This window comes from Octopus bimaculoides, chromosome 7 (assembly GCF_046866305.1).
Source record: "Octopus bimaculoides isolate indiv1 chromosome 7, ASM4686630v1, whole genome shotgun sequence".
NCBI lineage: Eukaryota > Metazoa > Mollusca > Cephalopoda > Octopoda > Octopodidae > Octopus > Octopus bimaculoides.
Window position 1 is genome coordinate 60,116,613 of NC_142934.1, and position 15,067 is coordinate 60,131,679.

A 15,067-nucleotide genomic window follows, 5' to 3' on the forward strand; every position below is an offset into this window, starting at 1 on the left:
TCAGAGTTAACCTGGGGCTTGGTAACGATACAAACCGCAGCTATACCACAGCACAAAAGATCTCATCGTTCGATCGACAACTTTTGTACCCAAAGCTCTCCTCACTAAGAGCTGATGTGGGTCATAAACATGGAGAGCTTTGGAGAGAAAATTGCAAGACAAAACGAGTTTGCTTCTGAAAAAAAGTTGGGGTGTCCTTCTCACGTCAGAAAATCACGGGTCTCTATTTTTGATCTTCGAACCCTTTGTTGGGTCACCGGCCCTCAGACCGATGCCCTGAAGACAACAGCTCATAATAACCGTTATCGCTACCACCGGAAAGTATGACTGGTACACAAAAGTTTGAATTAACTCTAGAAATAGAAAAAAATCCGCTTCCAAAAATAAAAAGAACCTGCTTAATTGAAAACGTTCGTATGACCCCATTGCATTAATTAACACTACCGACTATTGGGCAAGACCAGATTTCATTACATGTTGTCATAACAGGTTTTCACTGCAATGAGAATTTGTTCTAATTGTTATTGGTTAATTCAACTTAGTTCTTCTTGAGCACACCTATGGAATAAAGGATAACGACTGGACGTTTTCAATATACTAAACATCTTGTACGAATCAGAGGTCAAGTTGACCTAAAGTTTCAGGATTTTAAAAATGTGTTAGCCTTTTTAATGGAAGAGATCTCGGTCAACAAAGAAGACGGGTGTAATAGGGTGTGTGCGTGGGTGTAGACCGCATTGAACTACAGTATAATAGGAGGGTTACACTAGGAAAGGCACATAAAAAATCGTATCAAAATCATATAAAGCGCAAATTTAATCCATAAATGTGTCATGTAGCATCTAAAGTTTAATTTTAATAACGTTATTTTGATGTAGTTCTTAAAAGTCTTTACTCTAATTTTATTACATTCTTAGCGAATTTTCACTGTAGCCTCACGAAACTATGTAGATATTGATAGATTCAGGTTGTTTGTAGGATATAATAATTTAAACGTTTAATTTTCCTGGCTATTTATATTACTGCTATTTTCATTACATTAGGTGATATACAGGAATTACGGTCTACAAATAAATATTAGTACAAAAACTGACTGAAACAAGCAAAAGAATAACAGAATAAAGAATAAGGATTCTGTGTGGATTCTGGAAAATAAGGATTCTGTACGAGAAGCGTTTCCATAATACGGGGAATAAGACCGTAAGTTAACGCATTAGGTATCAACACGTACTCTAGAGATGCTGCTGACTATGTAGAAGTTTTGATTGGCTTGCCGGTATGAGAAGTTAGTTTCAGTAAAATTTGAGAGACTAATCATGCAGAATGGATAGTTTTAATTAATACCTTGGATAGAAGTATCACTATTGCAAAGTTGAATAGCTTTAACGAAGTAAATGTATGGAAGTCCTTCAATACGATATGAATGAAAAAGAATGCTATATCACGAAAGAAATTTGCTTAGTAGACCTATACTAATTTAACTTAAGAATATTTTACAACAATAAAGAGAACACACACAAACATTTGTTAGTGAAGCTTCTTGAAATACAGGCAATTTGTAATTAAATATAAAATCAGATGTAGATGGTAATAAGACAAACCAGAGTGACTTATTATCTCTATAGGCTGTATAGAATATGAAGATATTCTGAATTTTAATCGTTGATATGTGCTTGTAGGGCAGCATTTATCTTTTCTCGTAACGATAAAATGACGAGTAATAAGATTATGCAATTTAACGACAAGAATTTCAGCTGAGGCTTTAAGGCTTAACGCATTACAGACTTCATAAACACGAAGATTATTAATTGTTTATTTAATTTAACTATGGATAATTACCTGACATTTCCTGACATATGCGATCGGGAGTATACATCAATATAGGTTAACGGTTATATAGGAACCTGGCTATTGACTTAGCAAGAGGAAACAGGAATTTTGACATTTAAACTTTTCTAGGGAGAATATATAAGCGAAAGGGGCGGGGAGAGAAAGTTACAACAGGTATCGAAATCAGGTCGTTATTACAGTTCTATGGAAATTCACTTCTGCCTCTAAGATGTATTCTTCAAAAAGCTGTATAAAATCATAAACTCACCGATATCACCTTGGTCCAAATCCCTGTAATTAATTCCTTTTTCAACAAATACAGGTCGTTGTCCTTTTTTTACAATGTCCTAATTTGAAAGAAAAAAAATGTTCACAATAAATACGATCCAAATAAACGAGTAATTTCTAAAGTTCGAAATATCATACGAATTAGCCGTTATTGAACTCACAATTATAACTAGGTTGATATATAACTAAGTTTACAAGACGTGTGTGTGTGTGTGTGTGTGCAAAATGGGAATGCTTATCATATGTTTTGGAGAACTTTTAGCTATTATGATTAGCTAAAACATTGATTATGCCTACACCACACACATCAATATGTCATTCAATATATTTTTATGTAATAAGTATAGTGTTCAATGGTTTAAAGAGGGACCAAAATGATGTAATGTACAATAATGTGCAGGTAAAATACTCATTTGATAAATGCATTAGGAAGTAGAAATATGAATATTGAAACAAATATCAGTTTAGATGAGAAGAGGTCATGTGTTTCGATTGCTAACTCAAACTCATCTAGCGGTGGGATTAGTAAAGCCATTATTACACCAAACGTCGCGATTGAATCCTGTAGTTAAGTATTGCATGTGTCTATACAAATACACAATTTAAGTGTAATGTGTTCTGTACATAAAGAAGATTCTGCCTGTCTAAGCTCCGCACTCCCTTGTAGCCTAATACATATATTTCTTAACATATCTTCCGTTGTAACTTTATATAAAATACATACTAAGTACTGACAATTTGAATGAATTAAAATAGTACATATTTATATATTTCACATATGCATACATATACACACGAAAATGTATACAAACTAGTATTTTCTCTCTCTCTCTCTCTCTCTCTCTCATACACACACACACACAAATTGTCTCAGCTCTATGTTACTTGAGGTTTCGTAGGCGCAGATGTAAGTTTGCATTTTAAGATGAAGTAATGCTGAGCAGAGTCTACTTTTTATTAAATACGGACAACTTTAAATGTATGAGTTGAGAGCAACATCCTTTCGCTTGTTTACCTACATGTATGTTTGTGTGAGTATGTGTGAAATCAATTAAAAGAGTACAGTGTATGTGCAATGGGGAGTGGAAAATCCAACGTTTCGGACAGAACTCTTCTTCAGGAAATAGTTTACAAGAGAGCAATTAATGAAGAATTAATGACAAGCTAAATTAATGCCATTTTATTACCCTGGGTGTAAAGTTATTGTAGGCTACTGTATGTATGTATATATGTATGCAAATGCATACATTTCTGTGTATAATACACATACATATGTGTGTGTACGTATATATATACACACACATATTTAGGTGTGTGAGAGAGAGAGAGAGAGAGAGAGAGAGAGAGAGAGAGAGAGAGAGAGAGAGAGAGAGAGAGAGAGAGAGAGAGAGAGAGAGAGAGAGAGAGAGAGAGAGAGAGAGAGATATCTATGCAGAGGCTTAGTCTTGTATATGTGCTTTGTTTCAGCATTGGTAAGGGGAGGGCTTTGTAACAAATACACACGCATGTACATATATTGAAATGCTAGTATATATTCCTTGGCCTGTTAGCAATAATGTTATTGCTGCCCTAGTAAGTAAATGAAGGGTAACGCTAATTGTTCATGCCCTTTCATTGCATATGGGCTGAAGGCGAACAATTATTTTGGGTTGATTAATCGTATAGTATTTTCAAGTTGCCAGATAAATCAATAATCATTCGGATGAATGCAAGTAATTTCCTTGTTAGGAACATCAGCATTCGATATTCTATATTTTGTACGTCAAATTTATTCATGCAGACATAAACTACCACTATTTTCTTCCATTTTTACTGATTTTTTGCTCCCTAATCTTTCCCCTATCTCACTTCAGAGTAAGAAAAACCCGCTCGTTTCATTGATGGCACGGTAATCTGCCATTTTACCTCTCTTTAAAGCATTATGAGCGAGGATTTGAGCAATGTAACTGCCCAGATTAATCCTGGAAGGATGAAAGACAAAAGTTAACTTCGACAGGATTTGAACCTCAAGCACAAAGAACAATAACCACAAGGTATTTGTCCAATGCTCTGACTACTGTTTCAAATGACCACCGCAAGTTCCCAATTCTATAGTATTTAGTTAAAGAGCTTCAGCATTTGATAAGAATTATGTAAACTGTTAGAGCCGGCACTAGGAAGTGCGATTAGGAAATTGTCAATGGGGCCCTCTACTCTACCAAAAGCTGAAGATTGATGTTTTATGCTTCGTGTAGTACGCCACTCACGACCAAAACGCGTTGAGGGTTTGAGACTCCACCATTAACCACAATTATATACTAAAAATTCATTATATTGTCCTCTGCTTGAGGATGTGAACGGGGCCCTCTCTGAGCGTGGGGAACCAATTTGAGCACATCTGTTTAAACCGGCCCCGATACTGTTTAAATTAGTCGGACTGGTGGCTTCATCTTGATTGTTATTTTCATTATTATAAACAATATGCATAATATAAATTCATCATCTCAGCCTGATAGATATGTATAGACAAGAATTTATTTTTGATATCGTTGCTAAAGATACAACACTTATATTCCGGCTAACCTGAACAGGATTACTATTATTTTTCTTTCTTCGCACAAAGTAAAGACAACAGAGTTTTATATTGCGCATCCAGTCAAAGTAGCACATGTCCAGATTACGTGGCGGCTGGTCTTCGTAGAAGTCGTTTGGTAACTGTCTATTATTGAATAGTCAGTCGGCTCACCATGTAGAGATGATGTACAAATCTTTCACTCAGTTTTCTATTATAATACCATTCACATGAAGGATGCTTTGTAGGGATATCATCTAAATCCAACCAATGGAATGATATAACTATATTCATCAACACCGGAAGGATAAAACGCATTGAGATTTTAATTTGGAATGAAAAGATTCGAAACTAAAAATTTTGTCCGCAATCCTAACGATTCAGTCAATCCACCGTTTTGCAATAGATTTCTTTTGGCACGAGATTGCAATAGATTTCTTTTTGAAGCGGTGGTCTTTACTCGATTACAATAAGCTTAATATATCACTCAAAAGAAAATTAGCGAGTAGGCCATTGTGGTTGCCCGACTTGTTAGCAATAACTGTTAAATTTGCCTCATATCAAGTCCTATCATCTTAAAAATATCCTTAACTTAATTATATTTGTGTAAAAGGCGTCAAGCTGGCAGAATCGTTAGCAGCCCGGACAAAATGCTTCTAAACATTTTGTCCGTCTTTATGTTCTGAGTTCAAATTCCGCCGTGGTCGAATTTGCTTTTGATCCTTTTTTTTAAGGTGGGGGGGGGGGGGTCGATAAAACAATGTACCGTTTGAGTACTAGGGTCGATGTAATCGACTAGCCCTCTCCATCAAAACTTCAAGCCTTGTGCGTATCATAGAAAAGATTAATTATACTTCTGTATGAAGCGGGAACTAGTAGAATCATTACCACTCCCGACGAAATGCTTAGCGTTATTTTATCCGTCTTTACGTTCTGAGTTCAAATGCCACCGATGCCGACTTTGCCTTTTATCCTTTTGGGGTCGATAAAAAAGTACCAATTGAGTCGATGTAATCGACTTCAATACCTTTCAAAATAACTGGCCTTGAGCCAAAATAAGAAAGGATTAATTACACTTGTGCATGTAAGCGTAAGCTCGAAGTCCCGGGATCAATCCCACTGCGTGGTACCATGGGCAAACATCTGGTAGATTGCATTAGTATTTTAAAAAGTACAGCTTTGTCATACTGTGTATCATGTTGATTCAATCACTTACACGTTAAATGAAGAGGAGGTATTTAGTTGGTCGAAGAGCTGAATCCTCGTCATCGAACGACAGATATCCACCATCATTTGTGTATAACAAAACAATGAAGAACGCGTTTTAACACGTTTTTTCATGACGCTCAAACATCAATATGGATTATATTTTAAAAAAACCCAGGCGCATCGTTTGTGAATATGTCGTAAACTATAACACATTTGCTCCAACACAACCGATATTACTAGTACAACAACATTGATTTCTTACATAAGCACAACAATTCATATGTAGGTAAAGATTAGAACATCGGATTTTATCCTTTAACTTTGCTTACTTCTTTTGTGATCTCTAAATTCTGAATTCAGACCAAGTGCCAATTGATCAGATCAAACGCAGTACGCGTGCTATTATACTGCAACACCGTGTTCGAATGCTGTTAATATGATTTAGTAAAAGGTCGAGCTTCGATGAGATTAATTGCTCTAAAAGTCTTTTGCTGTTGGTCCTATAACATAATGAATTATGGGAATTCTCGAAAGTGTATTGCTGCTGGTACTTGTTTTATCGATCCATGTTGAATGGAAACCAAGACCATCGTGGTCAGATTTGAACTCAACTCGAAACGCTTCTCTCTTATAGAGAGAGAGAGAGAGAGAGAGAGAGAGAGAGAGAGAGGAAGAGAGAGAGAGAGAGAGAGAGGTTGGATGAAATAAGCATAATATGAGATTTAACCCGGATGCTCTACATTTTCTACTAACTCATTTAATAGCGATAATATAATGAAATTCTTATAAATTCACAGCCAAATTAAGAAACCCAATAGTTTGTTGATACGATGCAGTAATAAGAACTCGAACCAACCAGGGAATCTCTAATCGGTTATTCGAACTGCTAGAAACAGTATTGATGAATGGGTAATACATTCATCAATACATTATGTCTATATAAAAGATAGAGTGGATGCAAGCGGAACGTGTTTGATTATAGACCTGCTCGTTTAGGGTTGGTCTGGGGTAAAACAAGAACAAAAACAACAAATAAGATCAGTTAGTTAGTGAAATTGGCTCAATTACTCGCTGAAATACTTATGCTACAAAATCTGTCGGGAGTGAAGAAAGCGAACACTTAATACTCTTATTCGCTTCTTAATTGATGTTTTTTTTTAACTAAGTAAAAAGATCAATACTTTCGATTACGGTTTATAGAGAAAAAAACTGTTTAATAGCTCTTCACAAAATGTCAATACTTTCTGTTATTTTGATAGTTTGACATACATACATTCGTACACGCATACACATTTATACGTACATACATACATGATCATTGATTAAAAGAGAAAAAAACAAAACAAAAAAAACAACTTCAAAGCGAGATCAGAAATATCCGATTAGACGAGATGGTTGACATCTCACACGAAATCTATATTTTTCTAGAAAAGCTCTGTTTATTCACTAAGCGACTCAACAGCAAATACGGGAGTCTAGACCGATTGAACATAATGCATTGATCATCCAAACGCTAATATAGACAAAAGGTTCCAGATATTGGGAAAGTTATTTAGTCGATTAAATCAACACTGTCGTACAACTGGTGCTTAGATTATCTCTTCCAGAAGAGACGAAAGTCAAAGTCGGTCCCCGTGAGAACTTCATTCACACTGTAAAACGAAGTAGCGCTAGGTCCACTGCCTGTTCTACTATCTTAATAACGATCCCTAATTTAACTCCAAGACCAGCAATTTTGAAGGAAGACCTAAGTCAATACCGTCGATCTCGGTATTTGACAAGTATTTTATTTGACAGGTCACTGGAAGGAGGAAACAGAATGTTGACAATAACAGAATTTAAACTAAGAAACTACAAAGCTAGAACAAATATTGCAAGATATTTTGTCCAACGCTCTAACGATTCTGCAAACCTACGACTCTAAGATTAACAACCATGATAATCGTTTCAAATTTTGGTACAAGGCCGACAATTTTAGAAAAGGGACTAGTCGATTACATCGACTCTAGAACTTGGCTGGTACTTATTTTCTTGACACCGAAAGGATGAAAGGCAAAGTTAACCTCGGTTGCATTTGATATCAGAACCTAAAAAGACGGAAAAAATGCCGCTAAGTATTTTCTCCGATGCACTAACTATTCTGTCAAATCACCGCCTTAAAAATAATAATCCGTCCTACCAAAGGCACAAGGCCTGAAATTTTGAGGCGGGGACTAGTCAGTCATATCGACCTCACTATATAACTGGTACTTATTTTATCGACCCCGAAAGGATGAAAAGCAAAGTCAACCTCGGTGGAATTTGAACTCAGAACGTAAAGACGAACGAAATGCTGCTAAACGTTTTGCCCGGCGTGCTAACGAGTCTGCGAGGTCACCGCCTTAATAATTCTTTCTACAATAGGTACAAGGCCTGAAATTTTTGGGGAGGGACCTAATCGATTATACGCACTAGTGCGTAACTGGTACTTATTTCATCGACCCCAAAAGGATGAAAGGCAAAGTCAACCTCGGCGGAATTTGAACTCAGTACGTAACAGCAGACGAAATACCGCTAAGCATTTCACCCGGTGTGCTAGCGATTCTGCCAGCTCGCCGCCAATGATAATAATGATGACGATTTCATTTATTTGTCACAAGAGCAAAGAATGAGGGGGACAATACAAAGACAAAGTGTGGGAGTTTACATATAATGAAATGATCAAAGGGGGAGGTTAAATATACATGGTATACAGTGAAAAAGAAGGGACACATACATAGTATACAAAGGTTTTTGTCTTTTTAAAAATAGAGGTGGGAGGAGGATGATAGAGATGCAGCTCTTCTAATACAGGTGGGCCTCTAGAGATAATCGAAGAAACCCACTGTCCGAGATTTCCCTGAATACCAAGAGCAAGTGCCCTCTCCAATTCCTTCTCTACGATTTAGAGGTCTACACCGAGAGAATAATAATTTCTGATATAAGTACACGACCAGCAGTTTTAATCGGCGGGGTGGGATTTGAACTCACAAAGTAAAGTGAGAGAAGTGCCGTACAACAAACTACCAGTTCGAATAATAATTCTCTCAATAATACATTAAATTGAGAAAAAAATCCCCCCAAATAAAATAAAACATTCCAGCGATAACCATCCTGTCTGTTTTTTAAGCATTATATCTCAGACAGGAGGCGCAATGACCCAGTGGTTAGGGCAGCGGACCTCCGGTCATACCATCGCGGTTTCGATTCCCAGACCGAGCGTTGAGTGTTTATTGAGTGGGCAATTTCTTTTCTGACACGAAGACAATGAATAACAAAATATTTTATAGAAAATAAAACTGAAAACGAAAAATGCAAAAGGAGAAAAAAATCTATGCAGATTATGCTATTTTTTGTATTTGTTGTTGTTTAACCCTAGGACAACACTGATCAAATAGACCTATGCTCAATAGCATTCCGGCCACAGCCATGTGGTCCTTTTTGCGGTATGTAGGTTTATGTTAGCTAATATTTCCTCTCCTTTCCTAAGGTGGCACAGTGTGATGTAAAAAATTGGCTCTATTTCTAGCCTGTCAAGCAACACGTATACGTTTTACAGGTGTAAGCGGATGGTGGCTTGTTAGAAACGGTTGGGCAGTGAATTAAATGCTAAAGACATTTAGTTTTGCTCATCATTCTGAGTTCAAATCTTGCTTGGGTCGACTTTACCATTCATTTCAGCAGTATAGATAAAATAAGTATTCTTGTATTGGGTCGACTATATTCCTCTTACGCATTTCTGCGTCAATGTGAGGAAGCAATATTTACATTTCTACTTGTCAACAAGATTTTAATGTGCATACACGGTTTTTAATGATATAAGTATACATTATACATATAACCATCGACAATTATAGAAATGCATTGTTTTGGAGGAATTCTCTCCCTATATACGAGTTTGTCCAACTTCACGAAGTTTAGGATAACAGCACATAAACTATAGGATAATATTAAAAAAGTGAACTTTACTATATGATTTCTTACATCTGTTAGATAAATACCACATGCCACATTTGCACAGTTAAATGACAATATGACTAAGACTCCAGGATCGATTCGAATTTGCCTTTTTTCTGGTGTTGAACGGAAGCTTGTGATTAGCGGAGCATATTTAATAACTAGGGCATAATGTGTTTACATTAAATCGATAAAAGCAGTACCAATATTTTATTGATTTCTAACGTTTGTATAATGTTGCACATTTTGGGAGAAGCGTATAGTCAATCAAATCGACTCCATTACTGAATAATCAATCCCAGAAAGAGGAAGTCAAAGTCGACCCGTGTATTTCTTCAATTGTCTAACAACCTGCCCTAACTACAGTTAACCTTCCGTACCCCACACCAGCCATTTTTCAAAGTGCCCTACATTGAAACTACGTCAATTTCCAGCCATTTCCGACTCCTGTCAACTAGCTCTACAACTAACCATTAAGAAAGTAGTCTCAACAAGGTTTTTCGACCTGCAAGAAATAACAAAATGTCCCTCTAAGACCATACCGTCTTAACATGAGACACATTCGACAACAATGCAAGTTTTAGATACCTTTAACAAATCGGGACGGGGTACGGGTGGAATGTCGTTGATTTACCAGACTCGGTCAAAGATCACTTAGGGCTAAATTCCATCATTACAAACCACATCATTTCACCACCCTACGTTAGTCATCAAACAAGAAACCAATAAACAATCAACAACCCATATATCGGAAGCAGCATGATCGAATGATTAGGAAGATTGCAGGTTAGATCCCATTGCGTAGCATCTTGGCTAAGTATATTTTATCATAACCTCTGTGTAAGAAGACTGAAACTGTGTGGATTGCATCTGTAATTTAAAACCCCAGCTTTTGTCACAAATGTGCCATGCTGAATCTGACTCCCTATTACTTTAAAGTGAACTAGAGTCTGTAGAATATTCAACCACTTTTTTGCTAATTCAGTGAGCAGGTTGCTCAGTTGATTAAACAACTGAATGTTCATTACTGGAACCGATGGGGATGCATCTATCCACTTCTTCACAATATTAAGAGCAACTACCATAATCACTTCAGTAGCGTAGCGTGGGTCTTGGTCGCCATGTGCAGTAAGCCTATTTAGCCACGTCCTTCCTTAAACGTGAAGTACCTTCAGCATATATTTGCACCCTCCCCAACAAAATGGCTACCTCGTGCAGTCCGCATGCTCTGCACTACGCCGTCGCACCACTGCTACGACCATCCCCATTAACAACAATAATGATATACCACCATCGACGACACCACCAACGACGACAATATCATCAGAATCGCCTCGGTTTCGCTTCTATTTTATTCAGACATTACTTAGAGCTCCACCCACGAAAAAATCCCACCCACAAAAAAACCCCACGTATTGATGTTCTATCTCATTTTTAAACCGAGCTATTAAAGTAGAGCGTGAATCATTGATCTTTCAATTGTGTCACTGTCCTTGTTACCTTTCATAATCTATGATGATCATTCACAATCAAGGACAATAATATCGATATTTTTTATAAGAATAATTTTGCTATTGATTTGAATACCATATGTAGCGAACATATAGCACAGTTCTAGTTCTTTATGAGAACACAGCTCCTGAAAAGCCCTCACTAGAAATGCGAAGGAGTTCTCCGGGTTTCGTACAACGTGCAAACACTCTAGTCTCCCATTGTTTAATCTCTTGGCAAAGTGATTTCTACTAACTTTGCAGAATCCTCCTCCTCACCTGCTTCTCTATTATGATGGTTCTGCATGCTGTACTTTCACGAACACATCATTCACATATGCTGTCTGCTCCGCACCCAACTCCTCACTGCACACACCAGGAAAATCCCTTCTAAAACCATCGCTTTCCAATTAGACAGTTCCACCACTATGTACAAATGTATGCCAAGTAAGAAGGCATTTCTGGTCGTTTCAAAACAAACCCACTGGCTCTGGCAATGTCCTTTCCATTTGCCTCAAACAATATACACCATAGTCAACTCCTATCATCATCGAACCCTTCAGTCGACCCCCGTTGTATCCTCTATATAGGGATAAATCTCAATCTGGAAAATCTTGCAGTGTCCCATTCTGAAGCTCACCTCATCTGATCCTACCGATTATCGTACAAACACATCTCATTGTTGATGGGGATAGCTATTAACAACCTTCTCCAATACTCTTTCCTTCTTTCAAACAAAAACCTAAAAACTTTGGCATTAATTTTTGTTTAGTAGATACAACATCCGACGACACATAATGAATTACTTTTGACAGAGCTGGATATGTTTTCCTTGATTTTAGAGATAACATGCATACTGAATTTTTGTTTGAAGTTTTATCAATAAGAAATATTTAAGATTTTTGCTGAGGATGCAGTTACATTCCGCTAGCTTTCTATTTTGTCTATTGAAGATTTAATCTATATCTTGATTTGGCTGCGTATAAATATATTTTATTAACTTTAAAGAATTTAAATTATGTGTAATACAACTGTTTCAGCTTTAAGAATGTTCTTATCATTATTTTTTAAAAATTGGAAATTTTACAGTGGAAATCAGATATATCTGCTCAGAATTTCATTACTCTTAACTGCGGAAAGCTGTTTTATATACTAGTCTATCTTTTGTTGAGGAATGTCAAGTTTGAAACTATTTTTCAGTTGAGATATATCAAATTTATTGAAGCAACGTGACTTGCAGAAAATATCAATGTTATATTTTGGTAGATGTTTAAAATCATTACTCGAATAACAATTAAATTTGACCCCTTTTAAACTGAGTTAAGTTTTACAATTCCTTTCAGAATATATATATATATCACATAAAATATGATGACAAAGGAATAAACGATTATCTTATGAACTTCATAAGCTTACAACTGTTTCTACTATAAGATGCAGTGGATTCATAGCTGAGTGCTTGAGTAACACTTTATAGCTTCACTAGAACCTCAAGTATGAAGTACAATTTCTTTGGGAAAGAATTGCATTTATGCATATATAAAAGAAAAAACATAACCAATGAGAAAGCCAACACGAACGTCGTTTATTCCTTCGTCATCTTATTTTCTTATTTCTGCTCTATACTCTACTAATGTTTCCTGCTGAAGCATATGTATATTGAGTTCTACATTAGGTTATTAGTCTAGCTGTGCCTAAGTGACACGCACGCATAAATATAATGCGGAGTTGTATAATAGGCGGTAAATCAGTACGATAGTTAAAATGTTAGACAAGATACCTCAAGACATTTTGTCGCTGTACTATACGTTCGGAGTTCAATTGTCAAATTCAACTTCATCTTTCACCCCCAAGGTGTTAATAAAATTAAGTACTGCGGTTATTTTAATTGACTATGTACCCAACTCGTAAAATGTATAGCTGTGTGTCAATACTAGAATTCAATTCATTGGATTGTAAATCTTTATTTTTGATGTGTAATAAAATGCGGAATTTATATGAAAACATTAGAACGATTAGTATATTGTATTATTTAAGCACAAAGAAGGTGGCAAGCTGACAGAACTGTTAGCAAGCCGAACAAAATGTTAAGTGTAATTTCATCCGGCTTTATATGTTCTGACCTCAAATTCCACCGAGGCCAACTTTGCCTTTTATCCTTTTGGAGATCGATGCAAAAAATACCCGTCAAGTACTGGGCTCGATGTAATCGACTATACCCTAACCCCCAAAACTTCAGGTCTTGTGTCTGCCGGTGGCAAAAAGGATTATTTAAGCCTAAATCAAAGAGAGAATAATACAGAACTACTTCATCATATATATATATATATATATATATATATATATATATATATATATATATATATATAGCTGATCAAAAAGTATCCAATCTGTTCAATAAGTAGCCGGCCTGTTGCCATAGTAACAAAGCTAAAGTACGTAGAGTAAAGCCACTTGGCACAGATTGACCTTGAACTCTGCAGTGTATGCACACCAAGTTTCAACGTTCTAGCTCACTTCCGCTATTTACAGCAGTGCTTGAAAGGAAGGTATGTAGCGTGTGACCATCGCAATGAACACGACAGAGAGGGTTGAGCAGAGAATCTGCATCAAATTTTTCTAAAAACTAGGCCATACCTGCTCAGAGGCTTGCGCAAAGTTTTCGAAAATTTTCATCGTTCTCGATAGAATCAAGGAGATCATGTGCAATTGAAACCCGAGTGTCTTTTTGGTCAGCTGAAAGCAGTTATGGCACAAACTTGGCAGACACGCGTCTCATACCCAGATCTTCAGTGATAATGCATTGAACTGAACAGTAACTAATCTGCACATCCTCGGATAACTCACGAATGGTGATTCGACATGACAATGTATACATGCATGTATGTCATATACAAATACATACATATATAATTACACGCTTACATACATATATGTGTGAGTGTACATACTTAGCTGCATGCATGCATACATACATACATGCATACATACATACATGCATCTCTGCACTGTTCAGTCGTGCTACGTTGTTTTTGGTTTTACTGACGACAAAATGCACAAAAATAAAACGATAAATAAAAGGAAAAGGAATGACAATGAATTATAAACGAGAGTAACATTAATATGGTGTTCAGCCGAAATCCTATCCACTGAAAACAGATGTTACTCGGTCATTATAGGAATAAAGTTACGAAGTTTGTGAAAGTGTGTAATCAATTTTGTCACCTATAGTATCTGAAAAGTATCATATTTTCGGGAATATAAAGCACATTGGCAAAATAAGGTGCACACCAATTTAGACAGAGAAATATACAAAGAAAACGTAATTAACCCAAGCTCTCTTATCTGAAAGTCTCACGCCCTCAGTATTCGTCCCAATTGTATATCACTAAAAAATAAATGTTCTGGTTATTAAATGGAATATTGGTACAGTACAGATTGGCCTACCACAACACTGGAACTACAGTGATGTTGTTAGAAGTATTACTGTCCGGGGCAACGCTTGAGTCTGCTTCCTACCCATCTGGGCGGCTAAGCCTGCTAAGACCCCTTTCGGTCATGACTGACCATGGGATTGCACCTAGAAAGTAATCCTTCGAAGCACCAGTCAGGGCAAGGTTGTTTATGGAAGACCAGCAGTCGCCCATACATACCGGCCTCTCCTCTCCACGCCACCAGTGTTATCCAAGGGAAAGGCAAAGGCCGAAACAGCTTGGCACCTGTG

The 15,067-nt window shown here is 36.7% G+C and overlaps 1 protein-coding gene across 1 annotated transcript in view; it reads right to left on the bottom strand.

Moving 5' to 3' along the window:
• Positions 1 to 15,067, bottom strand: part of LOC106867138 (calpain-9) — an 89,178-nt gene that overhangs the window by 58,643 nt on the left and 15,468 nt on the right. The window contains exon 2 of the mRNA XM_052969709.2: positions 2,099 to 2,177. Coding sequence (XP_052825669.1) covers positions 2,099 to 2,177 — 79 coding nt within the window. The remainder of the gene's footprint in view (positions 1 to 2,098; positions 2,178 to 15,067) is intronic.